Source organism: Uloborus diversus, chromosome 3 (genome assembly GCF_026930045.1).
Source record: "Uloborus diversus isolate 005 chromosome 3, Udiv.v.3.1, whole genome shotgun sequence".
NCBI lineage: Eukaryota > Metazoa > Arthropoda > Arachnida > Araneae > Uloboridae > Uloborus > Uloborus diversus.
This window is the reverse complement of record NC_072733.1, coordinates 161,929,519-161,956,846: the sequence shown is the minus strand read 5'-3', so window position 1 is coordinate 161,956,846 and position 27,328 is coordinate 161,929,519. Positions and strand designations below refer to the sequence as shown.

General features: G+C 31.2%; 1 protein-coding gene across 1 annotated transcript in view; it reads right to left on the bottom strand.

Annotated features, from left to right (window-relative positions):
* The window catches only part of LOC129219021 (microtubule-actin cross-linking factor 1, isoforms 1/2/3/4/5-like), a 271,646-nt gene that overhangs the window by 91,545 nt on the left and 152,773 nt on the right, over positions 1-27,328 (bottom strand). The window contains 10 exon segments of the mRNA XM_054853341.1: positions 5,052-5,378; positions 7,649-7,975; positions 12,766-12,936; positions 15,545-15,706; positions 20,685-20,897; positions 21,864-21,977; positions 22,367-22,480; positions 22,624-22,839; positions 24,965-25,134; positions 26,704-26,854. Of these exon segments, the coding sequence (XP_054709316.1) occupies positions 5,052-5,378; positions 7,649-7,975; positions 12,766-12,936; positions 15,545-15,706; positions 20,685-20,897; positions 21,864-21,977; positions 22,367-22,480; positions 22,624-22,839; positions 24,965-25,134; positions 26,704-26,854 (1,965 nt within the window).

Genomic DNA, 27,328 nt, shown 5'->3' with positions numbered 1-27,328 from the left:
GTTAAATAGAGCGTCGTTAAACAGAGAGCCAACTGTATACATCTTCCTGAGCTCAATTTAAGATTTTTTTTTTTTGGTCTCAGTCTCTTTGCATAGGAATCTTCAGAGGAATCAATCCTCTGATTTAGGGACACCAGGGGTGACAGTGGACTCAATAAAAATTTTCTGAAGACAGCATGAAGATGTTGGTAACTATGAGAAAGCTCGAACCTCCTTCCCCCATCACTTAAAAACTCTTCAAATATGCATATAAAAATCATTGGAAAAAACATTTTAACAGTTTTTTTTTTAATTACTTTTAAGTTTTTAAATGTGTAGTCAGCCCAAAAATTTCAAAATTTTACGATCACAAACACCCCTGAGGGACACTCACAGAGAAAAAATGCAAAAAAATTAAAGAATTAATGAATAAAAATAAAACTTTGTGGAAAGATCTCCATCATTCAGAACTTATATTTGAATCAAGTACACATTCCACTTAAATTCTAAAAGACAAGTTGATGATATATTATTGTTTGTACAAAGCGGAATTGAGAAAGATTACAGAGAATTCTCATAACACTTGTAATAATATTTCCTGGTGAAGTCCCTCCAACAGGGACATGTTTTCGGCAACCTGGATTTTATCCCTGACCCAGATGGGTGGCAAAAGGAATTTATTGTTTGAAAATTTATATATTTAGGAAACAATTTAAATTGACTTTACACGAAGAGAAAGCCCGTAAATGCTGTTTTATAGTTAAATGCTGTTTTATGAAGATATGGTTTTTCATAGCAACCCAATCTAGGCTCCTTTTAATAATAAAATGTGTCTAAAAACTAGCAGCGTAGAAAATGATGACAAACATGCAGCAGAAGCAGTGATTGGAAAATTCATAAATCATTAATGGTATTTAGGGGATGAACTAGTAGCTTTGTCCCTATTGGATGAAGGAATTAACTTTGAAGAAAGGAAAAGACTATTCTAAAAAACGCTTGCTGATAAGGAAGACGTCCCTGATGACTTTATAAAAAATTTCAGATAACATTAGATGATTTGGAACACTTTTTTTAGTAAAGATCTTCCTCTTTATAGAATCAATTACAAGTGAATAAAATTGATAAGTTACAAACATCAAAAGATGTTTTCTTATTTGATCTGGATTCATGGCAAAATGAAAGAAGCTATTTAAAGGGAAGAAGTTAAAATGCTGAAAGTTGTGGATCATACAACTGAAAGAGGAGCACAATTAATCGGATAATTTCACAATCAATTTACAACATATGAGTCACAAAAGCAATTTATTTCACAGACAGTCCAAGACTATCGGAAAAAAAAATGCACATGATTGAGATACATTGAGAAATGCGTAAAAATAAGGTAAAGTTTCTAAAGCACTATTTAACTCTTATTCAATGTAAAATCTGTAGATGATATGAAGTAATTAAAAAGATTAATTTTAGTGCTACCTCACTGTAAAAACATTTTACGAACCTAGGAGAAACAATGCACAGGGTCTGAAGTAAAAACTCGAAGATTTGTGGGAAAATTATCAAAAGTGTTGAAGTTTAACCTCCTAGGGGCACGTGTTATTATTGATCGATCAAGTTCAAATTTTGCACAGATTACTTTTTTTATAGTGTCACAAAATTGGGGGGGGGGGGGCGTCACTTATTGAATTCCGAAAAAAACATTTTCCCATATAAATAAGGACCACCCTAATATATATATATATATATATATATATATATACACACATATATATACATACACATATATATACACACACACACATATATATATACATACACAAATATATATACACACACACACACATTTTATATATATATATATATATATATATATATATATATATATATATATACAGGGAAATCCCATTACAACGAACTTTAAGGGACTGAAAATTTTGTTCCCTGTAACGTGTTATTTGTTGCAATAGAATTTAAGCAAAATAACAGATATTATAATGAAAATTCATTTCCTTGAAATGGTTATTTCTTGTATTGGTATTCATTGTAATGGAATTTCACTGTATATATATATATATATATATATATATATATATATATATTAGGGTGGTCCTTATTTTTGAAGTTGCAGATATTTTACGCGACGCCCCCTCAATTTGTTCCATTGTACAAATAAATGATCCTTGCAAAATTTTAAGTCAATCCATGAATATTAACACGTGCCCCTAGGGCCCCCTTTTTTGAGTTTCGAAGAAAAAAAATGGCAGATTTTCTCATTTTTATGTAAAAATATTCTAAAGTTTTATATTTAAAGTAATTTTGAACCTCAATAGGTGCTGCTACTTTCAGATCGACCATTCTCTGACTTTCATTCTGTAAAATTTAGCATGTTACAGAGAATAAAATGTACACGAATGGCCTTGGATCAAGTGTACCGCTCTTCTGCGCTTGTTCCAACCAAGCGGCAGGGGAACGTTTCTTCCTATCAAGATGGACACAAGGGATTCTATAGGCTAATAATGAATGGCCTAGGCCTTTAATGAACGATCTTTGACAACAACAAATTGCCTCCTCCAGGCTTTGGGGGTGTTGATTTACAAAATTCCCTATGTATGTAATAGGTGTGTCAAATAGAGTCGCAAGGTTTCAATGTTATAAATATAAGTAATTGCAATTATATTTTAATTCGCTGTTCTTTAGTTATAAACATACCTTGATGCTTATGCAATTTTTAATTTTTAAAATATAAATTTCGAAAAATCCTCGATTACTCCTAACATAAAAATATACTGTATTTTCCATAGCTAAAATATAAATTAAAAAAACAACATCCAGATCGGAACAATGTGGAAATCTATACTTTAAATTAATTTTCTTCTATTTCAGTACATAATCCTTTATTATCATCAAATTCTTGTGATTCACAGGATTTAGAAACCGAAATGGGTATCTATCCTAATCTGTTGAACTTTCGTTTTCTACAGCTGGTCTACCACAATGCAAAAAAGCTTGACAACTATTGATATCTGCTCGCCTTTCATCACTGTTAAACAAATGCCATATTAGGAATAAAGATGTTGTTCATTTATTTACAGCATATGCAGTAAATTTAAATCCAAATGAGCTAGTGATCAATCATACATTCTATAAGAGAGCAAAAGAAAATCTTCGAGATGAAAAATTAAATTTCATGAATTTAAATTTAGATTTTGTAGTTATTCACTGGGATACAAAGCTACATCCAGATGTAACTGGAAAAATAACGCCGACAGGATTACCGTGATAGCTTCAGGTCCTAATATTGAACAGCTACTCGGAATTTCTTAGATAATTCTTCAGCTGTATATGATATCTTAAATGATAGCTCTTTATTGCTAACTGTTCTAGCTGTAGTGTTTGATACAACGACTTTTCAATACCAACCGTATAAATTGTGCATGCAATTTTTTAGAGCAAAAACTGAACGGAGATATATTACATTTGGATTGCCATCAACATGCACTTGAAATCGTACTGCAGAGTGTGTCCTTAAAGTTCTTGCCTTTCTTAGTTCTAGATCAGATATTCAATTATTTAGGCGAATCAAAATTTTGTGGAAAGATCTCCATCATTCAGAACTTATAAAATTTTAATCAAGTACAATACCACTTAAATTGTAACAGACGAATTTGATGACATATTATTGTTCGTAAAAGCGGAATTGAGAAAGATTACAGAGAATTCTCATAACTTGTAATAATATTTCCGGGTGAATTTCCTCCTACAGGGATATGTTTTCGGACACTTGGAGCTTATCTCTGAGCCACATGGATGGCAAAAGGAATTTTTGTTTGAAAATTTTTATATTTAGGAACCAATTTAAATTGACCTTACATAAAAAAAAGCCCTTCAATGCTGTTTTACAAAGCTGTTTTACAATTAATTGCTGTATGAAGATATGGTTTTTTGCAGCAACCCAATCGAGGCTCCTTTGAATAATATAATATGTCTAAAAAACTAGCCGCGTCCAAAATAACGACAAACATGCAGCAGAAGCAGTGATTGGAAAATTTATAAATCACTTATGGTATTTAGGGGATAAACTAGTAGCTTTGTCCGAATTGGATGAAGGAATAATTTTGGAGATAGGAAAAGACTAGTCCAAAAAAAATGCTTGTGATAAGGAAGACGTGTCTGATGACTGTTTAACAAATTTCAGCTAACAGTAGATGATTTGGAATACTTTCTTAGTAAAGATCTTCCTCTTTATAGAATCAATTACGAGTCAATAAAACTGTTTGATAAGTTGCAAATACTAAAAGATTTTTTCCTATTTGATCCTGATTCACGGCAAAATGAAGGAAGCTATTTAAAGGGAAGAGAGATAGTTAAAATACTGAAAACTGTGAATGATACAACTGAAAGATTAGCCCAATTAATCAAAGAATTTCACAACTAATTTACCAAATATGAGTCACAAAGCAATTTATTTTACAGACCGTCCAAGACTATTAGAAAAAAAAATACACACGAGATACATTTAAAAAACTTACGATTAAGGAAAGTTTCTAAAGCATTTTTTCATCCCTATTCAACGTAAAATCTTTAGACGATATAAAGTAATTAAAAAAATTAATTTTAGTGCTAAATCACTGTAAAAATATTTTGCAAACCTAGGATAAACGATGTACTGGGTCTGAAGTGAAAACTCGGAAGATTTGTGTGAAAATTATCAAAAGTGTTAAAGTTCAACGGCCTAGGGGCACGTGTTATTATTGACCGATCGAGTTCAAATTTTGCATGCGTTACTTTTTATTATAGTGTCACAAAACTAGGGGGCGTCACTTGTTGATTTCCCAAAAAAAAAATTTCCCATATAAATAAGGACCACCCTAATATATATATATATATATGTGTATATATATATATATATATATATATATATATATATATATATATATATATATATATATATATATATATATATATATAATATACATATATATATATATATATATATATATATATATATAATATATATATATATATATATATATATATATATATATATATAAACAAAATGTTTAAGTGCAGAAAAATACCTTTAATTTCTTGACTTGAATTTGCAATTTATCAAAATGAACACTTAAAGTTTCAAAGTTTTTCAGCTGAATTGTAGTTTTTTCTATCCATGATATAGTATTTATATAAGATGTTGTGAAATTAGTGATTCCTTTTCCAACTTCATTTAAGATACAGCCAATATTTTGAGAACTGCTTTCAATTTCTCTAAATTTTTCTGTCACAGTTGTTACTTTTTGTTCTAACAGTTCAGATTCCGAAGCAGGAACAACTGTTTTCAACTTGCTAGACACAGAGTTCAACTGCTGCAAGGGACGTTGCTGCTTAGAAATGTCTTCTAACATTTTCTGCAAATGAAAAATAATTCTATTATAATATGTATAAAGAAATGTTATTTAACATATATTCTGTAAAATTCTAAGAATCTAAATGACCAAAAGAATTTCAGTGAATAAGATAAAATAATCATATATATATATATATATATATATATATATATATATATATATATATATATATATATATATATATATATATATATATAACTAGTCCACAATAAAAATTTACAAGGTCAAAATAGATATTAAAATCAAAAACCGGAAAATTTTGTAGCAAAAGTAAGAATGTAAAGTCATGAATTAAAGGTAGAACAAATATTTATTTCATTAACAGAGAAAAATGAAGAAGAAGAAATTACAATGTGATAGCATGGTAATATACTTCAAATTTCAAACAAAATAGTGTAAAGTTACAGAAAATTAACATTAGATGTTTAACACTAGAAATACTGAAAATGGACAAACGCCTATAAAGATAGAAGGGCCAGTTTGGCTGCATTCTCTTTTTTTTTTTTTTTTTGGAGTGTAATTTTCCCAAAATTTTTCCAGAGTGAGTCTACAGAACTGACATATATTCTCTAATGAGTAAACAAAAATTACAAGGTTGATATTGTACAATGGTTTCCAATTTACATAGCAAAATGTGAAATTCTTCTTCAAGGCAAAATTACTGTTTGGCTGACGGGCTGTTGGCACTATTAAGCATTAGAAATTTAAATGGACTGCAAAAAATGGAAGGTGAAGATAAAACTAGAGTGAATGGCTATTTCATATGTTACAGCCAATAGAAAAAAAAAAAAAGACAATTTTCTAGGTTTCAAGATTTTAGCTGCAGTGAAGCTAATGATTAAGTGCACACTTGATGGTGTCATATTATGAAAAGTCAAAAAAAAAAAAAAAAAAAGGTTATTTTTTGATTTATTGAGTAACAAATTATTAGAGGGGCTACACAGGCCCCTGCCGTTTTAGTGTTAGAGCTTTCAAATCAATAGTATTCAAGTATTAAAAGAAAAATGCACTCTAGCAAAATTTACAAGCTTTTAAATTAATACTGCTTGATAATTAAAGAAAAAATGCACTATAGCAAGAATTCTCAATGAATTGCAACTATACATTGTTTTCTGGGATAGCATGCTTGTGTTTCAAGCTGAAGTAAATCACTATACAGTATGGAAAGCATGTCATACAGAAGAATATACCAGGGGTTTATAAGCAGAATCATTGTTGTAATGGAACTAGCATGTAAACCTACGATTCCCCAAACAAACATTTGTAATTTAGAGATCATGCTCAGATTTTTTATGCAACAGAATTTTCAGTCATTTAGAATGTGGGACGCAGATAAGCTGATATAAGAGTTCCAGAAACTGGGATCTATAGCATATTATCTAGGAGGCAGTAATTCTAGGAGAATGGAAGCTTTAGGTTAGGCTCCAGACTATGATAATACAATGGGACTTGAATTCAGCAGTCAATAGAAACAGATGTTATACAACACTTCTCTTTGCCCTGCCAACTATTGGTAACAACTAGAACAGGAATAAATTAAATGCTTACAGCTGTCAGATGTACTTGAATTATAGAGCCTAAATGCTGGTGCTAAGAATATGGTAATTGAATATGGAACAGAAGGTCAATTTTATTTACCAATGAATTCAGTTTTTTTTTTATTTTTTTACAATTTGAGTAACCCCACATTTTCATATGGAGAGCATCAGATTTCATCCATAAGAAAATATAGCTGAAAATTGACCAGGCCTTCAGGTTTGGACGGTTGGTTCTCGAAAAGTTCATAGCTGAAGCAAATTAATGCCAGATCAATTTATCAAGCAGCCACTTTTCAACAATTTACTCATTTGTTCAAGGGTGCAGTGCTTATTTTATGAATGACAAATTACCATAAGAATATAAAGGATAAATGAAAGAGGAGGACATCAGCAATTTAAAATGAACTGGAAATGAATGTTCATGAAACATTTCATTTACCTTCAAACATCTTTCTAATACTTTTCACAGCTTTGTTTTCAAATTGGGATTCCCTAAGCCTAAGGACTAATGAGTAATTTGTTAATCAGCACACTAAAATATGGTAATCATTGTTTTCAAGCACATGACAAAGATACAACTTTAAAGCCTTCATATAAATTACATAATATTAGATTTGCTGTACAAAATATGAAATTTTTATTTCGTTCAGGAAGGAAGTCCAAAATAGACTAAACGTTAGAAGAATGTAAATTACTATAATTGTGAAAATAAATATGTAGTTGTGTACTTACTTTGTGCTCAATTACCATTGCTTTAACTTGTTGCTCATCAACAGGAATAGTCGACATTGACACAAGTTTTTTTTCAATTTTTTCTGTCCATTCAAGGAAAGAAGTATATAAAACTTGGAATTCTTGTGCAACAGGAATTGTTTTTTCAAGAACAGTCATACGTTCCTCAGAAGAGGAGATAAGTTTTTCAAACCTTACAGTCATATTTTTCATTAAACTTTCAGCATTTTCGAAATCAACTGTTTTTGTACTGTGCTTTAGTTCACTACCCATGTCTTTCAAAGAAATAACACTGTTTTGCCGATCCAATAACATTTTCTTCAGGAACTATGATGAAATGTAAAAAGTAATCCAATTATAAACATCTGAGTTTAAATAAATTAAAATAAAAGCTAATTACATTCAATGAGCTATATTCAAAATATATGCATGAAAAACTTCTGGGACTGTAGTTCACAGTTATAGAAACATAAATAATGTCATTGTTTTACTGCTGCGCCATTCACAATAGAATTCTATATAATAAGTCATAAAAATTTTAAAAACAGAAGTATCACAATTATAAGCTATTGATACTTATGCCTAACAATTAAAAAGAAATTCAGAGAAAGAAGCTCATTTTAAAAATTTTAAACAAATAAACTAAATAGATATTTATTATAAATCAAAATTTCTCAAACTACTTGAATTAAAAATATTTTATAGTAATAAACTTCAAAATTCATTGCATATATTATTATTATTATTATTATTATTTTGAGAGCATCATTTGATAAAAATTAAAAGTAATTAGCTCCTTGTTGTTATTTTAATAAGGATGATGAAATATTAAACTTCAAAGAAAAAGCTAAAAGCAAAAATTAGAGTGTTCAGACACAATTTCAATAACAAAATTGAACTTGAAAGTTTATAAGGTTCAAATTTAATTTTCTAGAAGATACTAAATAGGATGACATTTTAAAAGTAAAACGAAAGTTGAGAGCACAGCAGAGAAATAAAATTTGTTAAAGATACTCTTCAATTTTGAAGGTAAAATAATACTTAAATCATTTTTCATCATTGTGTTACAAGAACTGACATACATATAATTCTATAGTTGAATCTCATTTCTATTAACAAAGCTAAAATGCATAAAAAAGAAAACACATTACATGCTGAATAATCTGACACATTTCTTTGGTACCTGAGAAAGAATAAAAATAATTTACTGATACAATTATGTACTGCGCTATGCCAAAACTTTTAAAGAAAAAAATGAGAGTCCTGCAGTTAAACTGTTCCAAAATTTAAAAATAAAATAAAATAATAATAATTTGAGTTCTGAAATTTTGAATTCAAATTATGTTTTTCGCAATCACGAACTGAGACAGGACCCTACTCAATGGAGTTATTGTTTCTAGAAACGGCTCCTGTCCCCCCCCCCCAGCCTGCCTCTCCTCCTGGACGGTTACGTGTGCATAGTTGTGTGTGTGCGTAGACCTGTGTGTATGCACGTAGGCGTGTGTGAGGGTATGTGTGTGAAGTCGTGTGTGTGTATGTGTGTGAGCGTGCATGTGTGTAGTACATGGACGCCTCCGACCAGGAGAAGCGGGTAGCTCAAAACCAGAGCAGCCGCGCCGTGCCGCCAGCAGAGGACGGTGGTGCTTCTGGTCTAAGTTGAAAAAGGCACGGACACCAAAAACGGTCAAATGAGAACAATAAGCAATCGTGATTGCTCAAAAAAAAATTGGAACTTTTACCAGCTTTTTTTTTTTCAAAGAAACTCTCTAGAAAAAAGAAAATGAAATTTTATAACCAAATTTATGATTCAGAATGAGCAATGGTCATATTTATGTATGAAAAAAATTGCTTTCACAACTTTTTAAAATGGTTTGTTTCCGAGAACGTGATATCTATTGCTTTTATTCTGAACAAACATCAATAAAGTACAGGTCTTTCGTTTTTTGCTTCCTTACACTCTGTTTTAAAAAAAACAAACTAAAATTTACTAGCAATCAACTATACAAAAAATTCGCAAATACGGAATTTGGTTTTTCCCATACTTTTCGAACAGTAGGCTGTTTAATGTAATTAAAGCTATTAAACAGTGGGTAGATAATACATAACCGTTTCAGAAATGTCTGCATCTATTTCTTTATTGTTTAGTTAAAAGAGTTAGTCAAAATCGGGGCGATAAAAAAAAGTTACTCATGAACACCCCAATGGCAGAAAGGCTGTACTTCCGAAAATTTAACTTTTAAACACAAAAACGTCACTGTGTTGCTTCCGGAAATCACTGTACACTTGAAGCTCATTCAATTTTCAGAAACTACCCATTTTTATCTATGTGGTGCAACAAAAGTTTAAGTTAGCTAATATACATTAGAAGACGAAAATAAATTATGAACATATTTTATGCAAAACTTGCCCTAGATGTATACGTAATCCGCATTTGATCACAAACCTGGTTTAAAAGTAAAGTATTTTCCTGGTATTATCTGTATTGGCATATAATCTGCAGGCCCTAAAATCATCCAGAAGAAAAAAAAAAGTATAATCCGCAGATAATACGATGTAACAAAAAAAGAAGCTTTGATTAAACATACAGTTTTGGCAACTAAATCAAAAACAGGAAGAAGTAATAACTTTTAAGGTATAATCAAAATGAATCTAAAAAATAACGATTTCTTCTTGAAATCCTGGTTATAGTACCCTAATTACTTAAAGACAAAGAGTCAAGACAAAGCAGCAAACAGTCAAATCTAGTGCAAATGAATACTTCGTCCTTAACTGTATGTTGTTTCTTTCATATAGCCTGAATAGCATAAGAGGAACATTCAAGCTATGTAAAACAAACAACATACAGGCAGTGAAACAGTCTCTATTGGTCTCACTGTACATACACTGCTCGACATTGAAAATGCAACACCAAGAAGGAGTGGTCAGAAAGTGATGAAATTTGGAAAAAAAGACAGAGACAGCAAGGAATAATAAATGATCTTAATTTCTAAATGATAGGCAGAATACAGAGCGAGAACGGCATCGGCTCAGTAGGATGTAGGACCACCGCGTGCAGCAATATACGAAGAAACACGTTTAGGCAGAGTCAATAAGGGTGCGGATGGTGTCCAGAAGGATGGCTCCCCATTCCTTTTCAACTATTTGCCACAGTTCGTCTTCTGAACGAGGCAGGGACAGAGTCTGCAAACGGCGTCCAATCACGTCCACACATGTTCGATTGGCGACAGGTTAGGAGAGTATGGTGGGCAGGGAAGCATCTGTGTGCCTTGGAGAGCATGTTGGCACATGCGAGCACTGTGTGGTTGAATGTTATCCTGCTGAAATATTGCATTAAGTAGCCTTTGAAGGTAAGGGATTGCAACCAACCGCAGCACATTATCCAAGTATCCTTCGGCCGTCACAGTGCCCTGAATACGAACTAGAAGTGATATGGAATTGTATGCAATTACGCCCCAAACCATTATGCCACGTTGTCGTGCGGTGGGACCTTCCACAGTTACTGCTGGATTAGATCTGTAACTATGTCGACGCCACACACGTATGTGGCGACTATCACTGATAAACAGAAGCAGGATTCATCTGAGAACATGACATTTCACCATTCTGTCATCCACGTCACTCTAGTCCGGCACCATACTAAACGTTGCTGTCTATGTTGTGGGGTCAATGGCAGTCTTCTTAACGAACGCCGTGATTGCAGACCACATGCGACCAAACGATGGGAAATGGTTCTGGTTTGCACAGGAACATTCAGGGTATCTTGCACCTGCTGCAGAATCGAGGAACAAGTGACTTGTGGGTCTGCTACAGCTTGTCAGTGGATGCATCGATCCACGCATTCTGATGTCACTCTGGTTGCCCCTGCACCCCTCAATCTTGCCCCATTTTGTTGTTCCAACCATCTTCGGCACAGTTGATGCACCGCGCTCGCATCCATGTGGGTATCAGCAGCGATTTGACATATGGGCCAACCTCTCCTTCTCAGTCACCATACCTCTGGTAAAATCGTCTATCTGCTGGAAATGCCTTCATTGAGGGCAGCCTGACATTCTCTCGTGTTACACGTATCCTCCAAGACAAAAACAAAATTTCTCTGATAATTCCCCAGTCACAAATAACGACACGAATATTGCCCATTCTGCAAGTTCCTTCCCTTATATCTTACTTCAATTGCGTCGGAGAGCTGCGCATTTCACATAATTTACATAACTCAGTGATGTACATCTACTCCAAAATTTGCATAAATTTCTGAACACTTTTTCTTGGTGTTGCATTTTCAATGTCGAGCAGTGTATTATGTTCAATGTTGTTGGGGGAAAAAATTTACAGATAATCAGTGGCAGCACATAATCTGCACCTTATAAACTGAACACTTTTTAAACTGATAATCTGCAGATTATATAGTATGTAATTATAATATTGGAGTTTATGATGGAATCAAGTAATACAAACTATACACTTAAAACCAGGGGGGGGGGGGCACATAACAAATGGCTAAATAATGTTATAGGTAATTGAAGACTTAAAACAATAAATTTAAAAAAAACTGAATACCAGTTTTGTTCATTTACCAATGTACACAAAGGTTAGGGTAGATACAATCCCAAATTAATCTATTTAATTTAATCTTATAGTACAGGTAGAAGCTAAAATAAGTTTAAATTTATATTTTTCTATGAAATAAATTAGTTATGTTGGCACTGCCTATTTCATATATTTTTCCCTATCTCAAACGAAAGAGGAAAGATCCCCCCCTCCCATATGCCCACACACACATGCATTTATCAATAGGCGTCTCAAAATCAAAGGTTCTAAAAAACACTATAAATGAGGAAAATCATTCTGACTTTACGGAAAAGTGTGTGATGTTTATCTACACAGTTTATAAATTTTTTAAATAGAAATGTAAGGAAGTGATTTTTTAAGTAGATGTATGATAAACTTATTATAAAAAATAAAATATATAATGTTTGATTGATTAAGTTTAGTTTAAAATATATTGAGGACACTTTTCAGACCTGAGTTATTTATATTTTTATAAATTCTTAAATCCATTTAGATCCCCAAAGCATGCCAACCAGAGCAGATTGCCCCAATAGTGACGCTACTACATATACCTTCTGTTCTTGGGCCTGAGCTTTGATAACTTTAAAATCAGCAGATGGTGGCTTTTGATTAGAAACCATTTCTTCTGTGTCACGCAACCATTTTTCGACACCAGTTAAAGCTTCTTGAAATTTTCCAGATTGGAGCAAAGCCATGTCCAGTCTTTTTTCTCGCTCATTTATCTATGAAAAAAAAATATTTTAAATATGTACCATTCCATGGCTAAAATAATGTACAGTCTTTGTTTGACACCAGAAACATATCAAAAATAGTTCTAACCATAAGAGTTGAGCCATAATATATACATAGAAGCACTGTTTATACGTTTTTGAAAGGACTGTATGAAAAAGCGTACAAATGAAAAAATAAAAGTATAATAGGTGTTGGTTAATGTGTATTCGACTCTGCAGGGACCAATTTAAAAAATGTATAATTGATAGAAACGTATAAAAGAGAAATGTATAAATGGTGCTTCACTGTATAAGTCCATTTATTTGAATAATTATACTTATGAGTAACACTTCCTCCGAGCCCTTAATGAACAAGCAAAACACCGAATTCAGTTAGAATCGAGTGTGGATTCAAACAGTTGTAGGGGTCATGAGTCCTCTTAATGTAACCAAAGATATCCTAAAACTATGTTTTCAAGACTTTGATTTCAAGAAATTTCGGTGGAGGATAGTCTCCGCTTTCCCAGTTTCTACTTATGTGCACCTAAGGTAAGATTTGTTCCGGTGCTTCTTTTACCTTACAGAACAAGTTTACAAAGAGGAATTGCACAGGGTTGGGGCTTTCCTTTTTAGGAAAATTTTTAAATGCAATAGCAAATAAAAAAAAACTTAGTTTTGCATTTGGAATAAAACATTTACTTTAGTATGGAAAATGAATATAATAACAGCACAAGAATGCAAACCTGCATTAATATGGAAAATGAGCATAACTACAGCATGAGAATGCATAAACCTGCATTAGTAGGGAAAATGAGCATAATAACAACATAAGAATGCATAAACCTGCATTAGTGTGGAAAATGAACATAACAGCATGAAAATGCATAAACCTACAAATTATTTTTCAGGCACATACATGTGTTGTAGTTACAAGCAACCATTTTGCCATTGGCCTTTTATGGGTGAACACAATTGATAAATTATAGATGTTAGAAGAAACATAAGCAAAAATATTTTTTATACAAGGGAAGAAAGATAACAGGGCAGGAGCAAGAAGAAAATATGTGTTTGTAAGAATATTTCCTTCTCAATACTTAAGCATTGTATCTTGTGCTTTCAATGTGTCATACTGCTAAAAATACTGCTCATTATTATCAATTGTGTGACTAAGTTTATAGTACTAAACTAAGGTACGCAATTTTTTTCCACTCACTTTCGTTTTCAATAACTTCTAAAAAGCAAGAAATTGTTAATTCATAAAAAATGTATTTCAGCTTGATTTGTTTTCTACATAACTTTGTATTGATTTAACTGGCTAATTTGAAACGATTAAAGATAAGTGCACATATTTTTCCTTGATTGTTTTATAGATTGAGTCAATAAAAAGCCAAAAATTAGAAACCTAAAAATGTTGTCACTTTACTAAGTTGCTCTTAGTTTAATATCAGACAGAAAAAAAGATGAATACTTTTTCCGTTTGCGTAAAAGGAACTTTTTACTTGGGAAACAAACAGGGTTTCTTCTTTTCAATCGATTAGAAGTGATTGCATAAAAGCTGTGCTACTTTTCTCTAGCATGTTAAACAAGAGGGAAAATATTTGTAGGCAAAATGAGACAAATGTACTATATCATTATTGTAGCAAATTTAGCAAATGCAAAGAAAGGTATATGAATACAGTTACACACACACACACATAGAGAAATCAGCATGTAAAGAAAATTTTTTTGACAAAAGATATAATTTCATCGTGGGAGAACCTTGGTGCACAAACACCTTCCCCCAGAGACACTGATTTACGTGATCTGTTCATATTCAAATATTAATCTCCTCCAACACCAGAAGCTAGTTCAACCCTTGGTTAGAATGTAAAAATAAGTCATATTACATTACACAAAAATTGTAACATCTATTTAATAATATGCGTTGCAAGTCAAGACGCTGGGCTCTCACAATGCATAGTAGCATGAGGACTAAGGAGCTTAATTTAGACAACATTATGCAAGCCAAATATATACTCCGGGAATATTAAACATACATGTAATTGGGCAATATGAATGCCGATGACATTCTGAGTCTTGAAAAGACACTAACTGAAGCCAGGTTTGAACCCAAGATCTTGAGCATATGATGCCAATGCTTAACCGTATGCCAACCTGGGAGCATCTTTCATGTTGCATATACTATTTTGTTTAATCCTGAATGCAGCAGATAGAAACTGTATTTTTAACATTTGTTAAAAATAAGAACTAGACTCATGGTAAATGAAAATTTTAATGAATTGAAATTCTTTGGATAAGGGTAAGCACAGCTTAAGTTCAAAAGTTGTAACTATGGTGTTAGTGCAAGAATTTTCCAGAAATTGAGGTCACTTGTGAAGGCATGAAAAGTTTCAAAAGTGTACTACATCACATTAAGTTTTGATATGTATATTAAAGACAAACCACAAAGTGAACCTTGAATTAGACTCAGTTGACTCTTTTTGGGCAGACTTTTTTCTAGTTGTATTCAAGTACTTGAAATTTAAAATAACACAAATGAAAATTTAAAATTGAAACTTTGCAAAATAAATAAATAAATGAAATAATTAATTGAATTTTCTATCAGAAAAACAATACTCACTGATTCTTGCAATATGTTCCATGACTCATTGATTTTTTCCAATTGCTGTTCTAATTCATCAGTGTTAACTCCAGTGGTGGCAGATTGCACAAGACCTTGTCCTAATTTGTTCACCTCTGTAACTTGCTTGCTCAAAGGAATTACTTTTTCTGCACAGAATTCCTAAAAATACATTGCTGTTTCAAAATTCACCAAATAAAAAATCACACTACCATGGGCGTCATTGGCACGGGGGGACAGAGGGGACACGTCCCCCTCAATATTTTGAACTCGTCAAAAGTCCCCCTCAATATTTGAGAACAATAAATGCGCATACAAAAAATTCTGGTCTTAATCATTTGTGACAAAAAAAAAAAAATAAGAAAAGATTTTGGACCAAAATAGGGGTGCTGATCTACCAAGAAAACGAACAGAAAATGGCACCCCTTGTCCAGCAAAAATTGCCTTATCTATAACATTTGAGGACCATCTGAAATTCAGTTGATTTCCACACTGTTCGCTGTCCGTTTACTTTCTCGCCGTTTTTGCCCTCTACATCTTTTTCTTATTTTCTGTATCTTACTCCTAATCTCCTACTAACAAAACTCATTAAAACGATGATCCACCATTCAAGTCCCCCACGTCCCCCCACCATTTTTCTGACCACTCGGATGGGGGTGATAAATCTTTATTAGGGTTCGCTTCGTGTATCCTTCCCTTGATCAATCACATGGTCTTAGAAGAAATTTTTTTTCTCAGAATTGAGATCAAGGTCGAATCTGTCCCCTGCAAAAAGTATATGTTATTTTCTATCCAAACACAACTGTTTGAAATTCAAACAGCAATCTTTGGACAAAAAAAATCTATAATTCGAATTTACCATCATTTTTAATTTCTCCAAAATTTCAAGGCCCATTTTAATTCTTTTATGGTAAGTACTGCTCTGCTTTTTTTCCCGTAGAAAAAGGCATTGCAATGTACAGCTATTGGAGGCTCTCTCAAAAAATATTTGAAGACACCCTCATTAGAAAAATACTTCTCAAATTTCTGCTCCCTTTAGGGGGGGCCCTCGAATCTTTTAGCGCCATCGTCACTAGAGTTTAAAATTGGTATCAGGTATTTTTTCTCTTCTTATGTTTTCTCTTAGCTTAAACATGAACCTTAAAACGGTTTTGAAATGTATTCGTTTACAAAGCTGTTTGGGTTTTTCACTCAAATGAATAATTTTAAAATGAGTTTTTTTCCTATCTTTTTTCACTGGTAAAATAAGCCTTTGTCGAAAAAGCGAATATTATAAGAAAGTTTTCGGTTTTTTATTTTTCATAGCTTTCATCAACTTGCTACGAGCTAAGTTAATAGAAGAACAAATCAGTCGAAAATAATGATATTGCGCTATTGATAGTATAAATTTTTGACCACATGAAAATAAAAGTATTTTACTATTTATTGACAGTTCACAACATAAAATATTTTATCCATATTTTTCTAATACATTACATTACTTCTAAAATATATGACAATTGAAGAGAGGATTCTGGTTTCTCTCTCCCTCTCCACCATAGAAGAAATATATTAATTTCGTTCTTTGATTATCTTTTGGCCTGCAAGAAAAGTGACCAGAAATGCACTAAAAATTAATAAGTTCTGAAAATTCAAAACTTTTCTTGTTTCTTGTAGCAAAAATTTTGAAAATTTCATTGTTATAAACATCAGTAAAATTTGCATTTAAATGAATGCGTACATTACTGAAGGGAAGACGTTACTGGTATAAATACTGAAAACTCGAAGTTTGGTTGGAATTCCGAATTAATGGTAAATTTAAAATGGTTCACAAATTATATGGGTTTTTTTTCTTTGTAGTAAAAACCGCACTACAAAGAAGGGATTGAATGAAGCATTCGGCCTGGTCGAATCATGAGGTGTGACTCGGCAGCTTCAGCATAGAATAATTTATGTTGAGAACATTCATTTTTACAATTATAATTTTATAAATTATTGTCCTTAAGTTATACACAACTGTACCATACAACAAAATCTAGTGGAAAATTTTATTTAATTAAAAAGTTTGTGCGCTGAACCCTTGGAACCAGACACTGTGCAATATAATTGATAATATATTCTATTTAACTTGAAAGTTCCCAAGAAATAAATAAGTTAAATTAAATTATATAAAGTTAATAATTATATGAACAACTTTAGTTGCTTCAAAATATTGCATTCTTGAAACATTACTAGCTTTGAAACTTCCAAAAATAAAAAAAAATTGTACCAGTTTTTAAAATCTACCGGGGCAGATGTCGCAGCAATGAGAACCCTTAAGAAATTTCTTTTAAAATTATATTTTATTGTATTGTTATTAGCATAAAATTTAAGTTTTATTTATTTAAATATATTGATGTAGCGATAAAAAATTACTTAATTCCCAGTCATTGATCAAAATTATTAATACTAATCTAGGCTTATAAAATATCCAAAGAATTATAAAACCTAAATAAAAGCTGAATTTTTAACTTTTAGTTTTTATAAACCTAAATATGAGGAAAATGCCCCTTCCTTGCGCGTCTAATTTAGATCTAAAATCTAAATAATTCTCTCTAGATAATCAAATTCATTTACAAAATGAACTTTGATATAAGACTATAAAAAAAAAGTGAAAGATATAAAGTTTTGATTTAATTTGTTATTTCAAAGAAAATGGCTTTTTGGTGTATTATAGGTCAATGTGTGAATTCACGTACATTGTTAATTATATTTTTATTTCTTTGGAAATTGAATCGTTCGACTTATTTTGCCATTATTTTTCTAGAAATGAATCAATTTGTTCTTCCTTATCTTTCAAAAGATAAAAACCGATTTAAAAGAATATTTTTCTATTCTAGTATTTTTTCTTGATGCGCTCAACTATTTTATCCACGGGGTCCAAGATTTCAAATATATTGTTTGCTTTGCTTTTAACGGGATAAAATTCTCATTCAGAGACTAACTTTTAATTTTCAGTTATCTTATTGAAACGTTAAGAATACGCATATTTGAAACGGTTTTTGACCTCATTTTTAGCATTTTGAACGTCAACGTTCCCGAATGGGAACATCAATTTAAAAAAAAAACCTTTATAGTAAATTTCGCTTGTATTTTCAAAAAATTATTTTTATCAACAAAAGTAGATTTAATTTTTTCAAAGAAAAATGCTCTTTCATTAATACTGTTCCTACAAAATTTGCAAAAAATCCGCTTTAATCGATTTTTATTGTTTAAACATTTTTAACTGAATGCTGAAAAAATTTCACAGATAATATACAGAAATCATGTTGATGAACAAACACGACCGATAAAAATGAGCTATCCATAAACTCCCTTCCTTAAGATAGAAAAAGGGTTTCTTGTAACTCCGAAACACATGCTTGCTATTACCTGAAAATTTGTGGCTATGAATTTTGTTTCGTCTTTTAATTTTCAGAACCAGGTATTTATTTAATTCTTACTTATATTTAATATTTCATTCTTTTCATTTTTTAGTTTTTAGATGGAAGTCTTTCCATTTCTTTTTACATCACTAAGTTAAAGTTCCCGTTTTCAAAAACTGGGGGGGGGGTATAACCCCTTGGTGATTGTTCTGCATTACATCAATCGTCTCCCTCAATAAAGAAGAACCAGCGACGCCCATGCACACTACTATCACATAGAGAGACTAATAGTCTGTTGACTAGTTTGCAGTATGGGTTCAGGAAAGGTTAATTGTGTGCTAATAATTTATTGCATTTCTACGACAAGTTTATCTTGGCTTTAGATAACAAGAAGTGTATGGATGTTGTTTATATTGATTTTCAAAAAGCTTTTGATAAGGTACCACATGTTGCTCATCTCAGCAAATTAGCTGATATAGAAATAGGAGGAAAAACTTTACTTTGGGTTAGAAATTGGCTGACTGGATGGAAACAAAGAGTAGTTATGAGGGGAAGTCAATCTAAATGGAGTGATGTTTTAAGCGGGGTTCCTCAGGATTCAGTTTTAGGGTCTCTCTTGTTTATTATTTTTATGAATGACATCAATGAGAATATTTCTGGAAGCATGAATTGTTTTACTGCTGATGTAAACGTTATGAGGATTGTAGAAAATGAGGAACAGGTAAAACAGCTTCAAGAGGATTTAGATTACATTACTAAGTGGGCAGATAAGTGGGGTATGGCAGTTAATGTAGGGAAATGTCAAGTGCTACACTTAGGTCATAGAAATAAGCGTACGAGTTATTGTTTACAGGGTTCAATCATTAGTCAGGCAGAAAATGTTATTGATCTGGGCATCTTAATAAGTCAGGATTTAAAGTTTAGTCAACAGTGCAGCATAGCTAGTAACAAAGCCAAAAAGATGCTTGGGTTTATCAATACATCTATTTCAAACAAGTCTAAAGAAGTTCTTCTGCCCTTATATAGGAGTATAGTAAGACCCCATTTGGAGTAGGCTGTCCTGTTTTGGTCGCCTCATCTGAGGAAAGATATTTGTGTATTGGAAAAAGCCCAAAGAAGGGTAACTAGACTAGTAAGAGGACTTTCAGATTTAGATTATGATACCAGACTTAATAGGCTTAATATGTATAACCTGGAACAAAGGAGGATCAGAGGGGACATGATTCAGTTGTTTAAATTTTTCAAAATGAGCGATGTTAATGGATTAAATTTTTGCACCGAAAGCAGGATGAGGGGTCATTGTTTTAAGCTATTCAACTCTGAGGCTAACCTGGAAATAAAGAAAAAAATCTACTTTAGTAGGGTTGTGGGCACTTGGAACAGCTTACCAGAAGAAGTGTTAATGAGCAAGGGATGGATAGCTTTAAGAGAGCCAAGAGCCTGTTGCTGGTCGTCACATTTGTAATAACATGAAATGGATGCGTTAAATACAGCTAAAAATTTCGATAAAAACAAGTCTTTTAACTGGTGAAAATGTGATTTAAGACTATGATGTAGAATCAAGTGCTTTGGTAATTAAAAATAAAGTAAGGATATATGTAGATTAAAGAACACCAGCACTCATTATATAAAACAGTTACTTAAGATATTTGACCGTATCCAAGACAACTAAAAAAGAATTACTTATTAAATAAAGCATGATATAAAAGGGAGAAAAGTAAATAAACATGAAACAGACAAACAGCTGGGAGCTTTACCTTAAATGCTTGCTGCTGTGATCGAATTGCTTCCACATCTCCACTAGTAACTTTGTATGAAGTTTCCTCTTTCAAGAAAGAATTTAGTTCTTTTATGACTGTTGAATACATTTTGTGGTAAGTCTCAAGTCGAGTATAGGTTTTCTCAAATATTATTTCTTGTTCTTTCATGTGTTCTTCCAATCGATTTATCTGTCTACTAATAATCTTCATCTGCAAAAAATAATAATTAATTCAAATACTTCCAGTATATGCATATTAGTATGTATATACCAGGAAAAGCATATTCACAAAATCTTTTATGCATAGGAAGTATTAAAAAAATTTAAGCCTTATTTCAACTTACAAATATGCTCTTTAATAAAACAAGCTGTATTAATACCTCATATTTTTTATGAAAAAATAAGGTTCCAAAATATTTTTCTCAGTAGTAACTTCCTTCTACCCATTTCCAGAAAGAAAACGACTAGAAAACGCTGTGTTCATTCACTGGGTTTAACGCTTTTTTTCATTTTAACCCCCTAAAAAGCCTAGATGCTTTAGCATAAAGATTCCCATTTTTTTAAAAATAACTACATACATCATTTAACATGTTTTTACTGTCATGTGGCAGATACTATAATTTTTAACGATGCCATGAATTTTTGAAAATGAGAATACACTTAAGTGTTCATTTATTAGTCAGTCTACCCTATAATACAGAAGACCTTTAAAATGCTGATTTGTAAAGCATTATTCTGGATAAATCACACACTTTTTTTAAAGTAAATAATAAGTTGTACAGTTATGCAGATAAGAAAACTCCTTATTCTGCACAGCAGAAATAAAAGCATTCTCTAGGCTATTAAAATTTGAAACAGCTTTTCATTTTAATTCAAAGCCTTTAAATGCAAAATACAAAGATGCAATGACAACAACAAAATAGTGAACATCTATGCTTTAGTTTCTGACCATGGAATAATCCTTCAGTCTTACCTGAAATTAGTTATTGATTGTACATTTACTTCAGCATTAAAAGAAAACTGTTTTCATAGTAAAATTGCTTTGACTTTTAATGTTAAGTAATCACTATTCTCAAAATTTTGCATGAAAAATAAAACAGATGGTCATCAGAGGAAAGATTTTTGGCTTTAAAAAAACAAGATGAAGAAAATATCAAAGAATCTAAAAAAAAAATACCTGTTCTGAGAAGCCTTTTGATTCAGGTATATGATCTTGTTTAACTATAGTTTGGCATTCTGTCTCAGCTTTAAGAAAATTTTGTTTTACTATTGTAAGTCTCTGCTTCAGGACCTAAAAGTAAAATAAAATAAGTTCTTGACACTAAAAAGATTACATGAAGGCTTTGATGATTTGTGCTCTATTTATATTTATTGTTTATTTTAACCATATTTTGGCAGAAATAATTTTTTTTTCATGTGCGCCAAATATGTTCTAGTTTCTCTTGTTAACAACATTGTTCCTCAGATTAATATAAGTACCCATTAAATATCTAAGAACGAAAAATAGCCAGTTTTTACCTTTTCCCCGATGTTTCTTTTTACTGCATAAATAGTTGAGTAATAACTTTAAAGCCTTTTTTTTTTACACATACAATAAACTAAATTTAATTTTGAGGACAATGAAAGGACATAAATTTAAAAATGCAGAATGTAAGAACTCTAAACTTATGAAATCATCACCTTAATTAATTTTAACTGTTCTTCTAGGGCATGAGAATCACGAGCAACATGACGCATTTGATCGAATTCCTCATCAAGGCTGTTTATTTCAGCTTTAATGTTCTTTACATGTTCCTGAAATACATAAGAAAGATTACGGATTGATTATTTTTTCAGCTCCAAAATTATAAGCTTCATAGTTTTAATATACTAAGGTAAGAATTAAAGCATAAATTACACATTAAAAAAGGAAGCACTTTAAACAAGACAACTATTACCGTAAAGACGGAAATAACTTTTTGAGAACTACGAAGGCTTGTGCATCTATCTTCCAAGTCATTTTTCAAACTCTGGTGTCTCTTTTCTAATGAAGACAATGAGCTCATAATCTCTGATGTCTCAGAATTCTCATCAGCTTTTGAAATAACCAACTTCAAAAATTCTTTTGCATCTTTAAAATCATTTTTCATGTCTACTGTTTCTTTCAAAAGGATCTACAACAATTTTACAAATTAAGAATGCAGACAAAATATTTGATCATTGAGTGCACTCAAACCTGTTTTTGTGCCATTTTTTTGTGTAATTTTATTTATTAATTTATTTATCTTGTGATTTAGCAGAACTTTTTGCTGCGAAAACTATTTTTACAGCTGTTCATGAAGTTTAGGAAATAAAATTTATGTGATTCTTTTTTTTGCAGTCTCTATTTGCCGCACAAAAACAGGTTTGAGTGCAACTGAAAGCATTAAACTCTTTAAAAATACAGTTTTTTACACTTATGAAAGTTAATACGAAACCTTAAATTTCCATATTATTTTAATCAGTTAATAAATACAAGTGTATTGACCAGCAGCAGGCTCTATGCCAGTTAGGATGGTCTTAATCAATTTATTAGTCTTCAATGAAGATCAATGGGTCACTTAAAGCTATTTACCCCCTAGTTCATTACAGCCTTTTCTAGTAAGCTGTTTTAAGTACAGACAATGCTACTGAAGTAGTCACCTCTGACTCTCCTTTGCTCCAACTGCATATTAAGCCTTTGGAGTTGGGTATCAATCTAAATATGAAAGCCCCTTTACTAGCCTAGTAGCCCTACTATGAGCCCTTTCCAATAAAGAAATATTTTTCTTGAGATAAGAAGACCAAAACTGAACAGAATACTCTAAATGAGGTTTCATCAAGTTTCTGTATAAAGGCAGAAGAACCTTCTTAGATTTGTAATCTGATTGCCTTGATGCCACCAGGTAGTACTCGGCAATGTTAAAAATTACATGATAGGCAACATTAAAACCAATATCATTGATGTTTTCAGAAACAGCAGGATTATAGATTTGGAAAGAAATTATTCAAAATGAGGATAGTAAAAAAATAAACGCAACTTTAACGAAAAAAACCCCCTGAATTTTGAAACTAATTATGCTATTGCACAACTGAGAAAAAAAGAGTGCATCAAATTTCCTATAAATTACAAGTACAACTTGAAACTATTTTATCATGAAAGGCAATATTATATACTTCCCCCAATCAAGAAATGTATCAATACGCAAAAGTGATTAAATTATTTGTTGAATGCATAAAATAATAAAATGTTTATCAACCATTTTCTGACACACCATAATATAATTTTAACAAAATGGTTAAAAATCTATTTAGTTGTCATAATGCAGTCTTCTTGAAATTTAAAACAAAATAGAATGATAAAAACAACATAAAAGTTTTTTTTTTTTTTTTTTTTTCAAAGAATAGGGAAATTGGCACTTGCTTATATATAAAATTAATTTTTTTTTTTTGAAAAACCGTTTTTTTAAATTATTTAATGCAAAACAAAAAAATAACTAATGCTTTTAGTTTTGAAATATTCATGCTTCTTTATGCAAGAAATACTTCATAATTTGGAGAGTAAAAAAATTATCTATGCAACCTAAAATGAATGTTTATTGACAATATACTCAATTACATTTGATTTCTATAGAGTTTAAAATTGCAATTTTGTTATTGAATAAGTGAGGTCTTAATGTTAAGAGGGCAGTTATAAGACTTTCATTTAATTACAGTAAACTGCAGATTATCCATAGAATTGGGCTGCACAGGTACCGCAGATAATGAATGAACCTGCTTCCTGTTTGTTGATAACCCACAAGCAGGAGATTTTTCTTGCTCAAAAACTTATTTTACTGATACATAAAACTTTATACAAGCAGTGAAATTCTATACAGTACAGTAAAATGTTTGTATTTTATGCACAGTAGAACATAACATCAATAAAGAACAAGTGTAACAAACGATGAAGAAAGAACAAAAAATGAAGTAAAAATTTGAACTTTACAATTTTTCGAAACAAATCCGTCATTGGTTTTTGTTTCTTGCCGCAAAAATAGATATATTTTCTTTATTCTTGATTGACTTGTGGATAATCTGCAATGCTGATATTCCCTTTGCAGATAATCTACAGTTTAGTTTACTGTACTATGAAACAACTTAAATAATAAAAAATAAAAAGTACCAAACATAAAATTGTTAATCAAACAAAAATTTGTTAAGATGTTAGTAAAAGAACTTAATTTTGCAAAAATGATATTAAATGCTTTTGAATTAAATTACAAGCAAAATGGAGCTTACTTGTAACCTGTCTAACACTATAGGATCCCTGGAAATATCTCCTAAGCAATCATGTGAGCTTAGCTTATCCTCTAACCTCAGAAGAGAATGCTGTAAATCTCTGATTTTCTCTTCATATTCATTTAGATACTGAGACATGTCTTCAAATACTTGTGTTCGCTCTTTAACAGCTAGATGGAAAAAAATCGATACATGTATCTCCAAAACAAGACAAAAAAGAAAAGAAAGAAAAAGCACATTGTAAGTAATACAGGGTTCATACTCAATTTGGATAAAAAAATTCCATGACTTTTCCAAGACGTTTTCATGACTTCATAAAAATTTTCATGACCTTATTACACAAAGAGAATAGTACCATTTAATGTCAAACTTGCCAATTTTCGGAAATAAGCCTTAGAAAAACTTTTACATGAATGCCACTACCTCAACTGAGCACTTGTGAATGAAAAAATATCAGTGCACATTGCAAAAACTAATAAATTAGTCTTGTTTGTATTTAGCATATAAATCCAAGTAAAGTAAAAATATAGTGAAATGTAATACACTGATGTTTAAATGTCTAATAAATATTTAATAAATAAGGCAGAATAGTAATAATGGGTCAAAAATTGAATGAGTTATTATTACTAAGTTTCCAAAAATAAATTCACTTCATAAAAACATTGCCCTTGGGTGTCAATAGTGCACAAATCACCCATGTAACTCGACTGTATATTTGGTCATTAAAGTAAAGCCACATTTTTCAGTAAATTCATTTTTCTAAACCAGATATTTCAACTGGCCACAATAATCAGTTTTGCAATCTGTATATTGGGCATCACTGCTTTAGAATATTATTATTCCTCTATTTTCATGTTCTATTGCCTGACTAAAGTCTTCAATTTCTAAAGCCTTCAACATATTAAGATAAACTCTGATGAAATTATTAATGAATTTTTACAAGTAGTTGAAACAAACTTGGATGCAATTTAATTGCACTTTTTGAGGGGGCGTGGCAAAATCAAGAACGTGCATGTCTACTACTACAGAATATAAAATTGAAGAAGTGCTGAAAATGATGGTGAATTCAAAATTAGTGATGCCTCAGTAGTAAAATCACATAATGAAAATAGGCGAGCGGCTGTTACAGAAGTGGATGAAATTGGATTCCAAAACTCGGATTTGTTTTCGAGATCGTTCAATTTATATGCAATATTACTAAATCACTCAGTATTTCTATTGCACTTTTAGCTATTGTTACTTTCTTACTACCCAAGACATTTTTCCATGACTTGAAATAAATTTCCATGACTTTTAATGAAAATATTAATTTTCCATGACTTTTTCAGGTCTGAAATTTGTTTATTTTTTTTCCATGACTTTCCAGGATTTCCATGACCCGTACGAACCCTGGTAATAACACATAGAATAACAAGTCTGATTTTTAAAAAAATTAACATTCATGAAAGAAAAAAAAACACTTACAACTTGAAATATTAACAATTAACATTGTTACTAGAAGCTAAGCAAATTTCTCAGATCAACTTCAAATCAACTATAACAAGAACTCAATTTAAGCATAAGAACACACACATATACAGAAACATAACTGAGTGTGTATTCCAAACTTTTAATGAAATTAAACAAAACTTTCAAAACACAGACTGAAGTATGCTAAACAAAAACAGAAGAACCAGACACTTCAGGGCACAAAAATTGTATATTCTCACATAATACAACTAAAACAAATTAAACATTACCTGTGTTAATAGTTTTCCATTTTCTTATTAATTCCTCTAAGGGCTTTTTAATAACGTCCTTATCTGACTCACAAGAAGCTAAAATACTTTCTCCAAGATTTTTAATACTTTCGAATTGTTGCAGGTGGATTGATAAATCACTTTTCAATATCTAGATTAAATTTAAAAAAATAAAAAAAAAATAAAAAACTTGATTACTCAGACTTAAACTTGACTCACACAGGTAAAGCAATAGAACATTATAAACCAAGTAATGTATCTGAAGTAATTCAATTCTAGAATAAGCTACCAAAGAATTTAAATCTATTACTTTTATTGACAAATTGATTTCCAAAACATTGTTCAGGTTATTTTTCTGTAAGATATATCAATCCTTCTGACCTTATATCTAATACAAAGACAGCATGTGTAATAACTTTTGCAAAGAACAACATGTTTTGTACAAAGTTTTCAGCGACATATATTATTGTAACACTAAAGAGAAACAAATACCCGAGTTTTTTTTTTTCATAAGGAAAAGTGCCGCACATTTAAATCAAAGCATATAGGAAGCAAAGTATGAAGCAATATTTAGACCTTACAGAAAGAACTTTTACTAAGACTGTTTCAAACAGCAAAAAAAAAA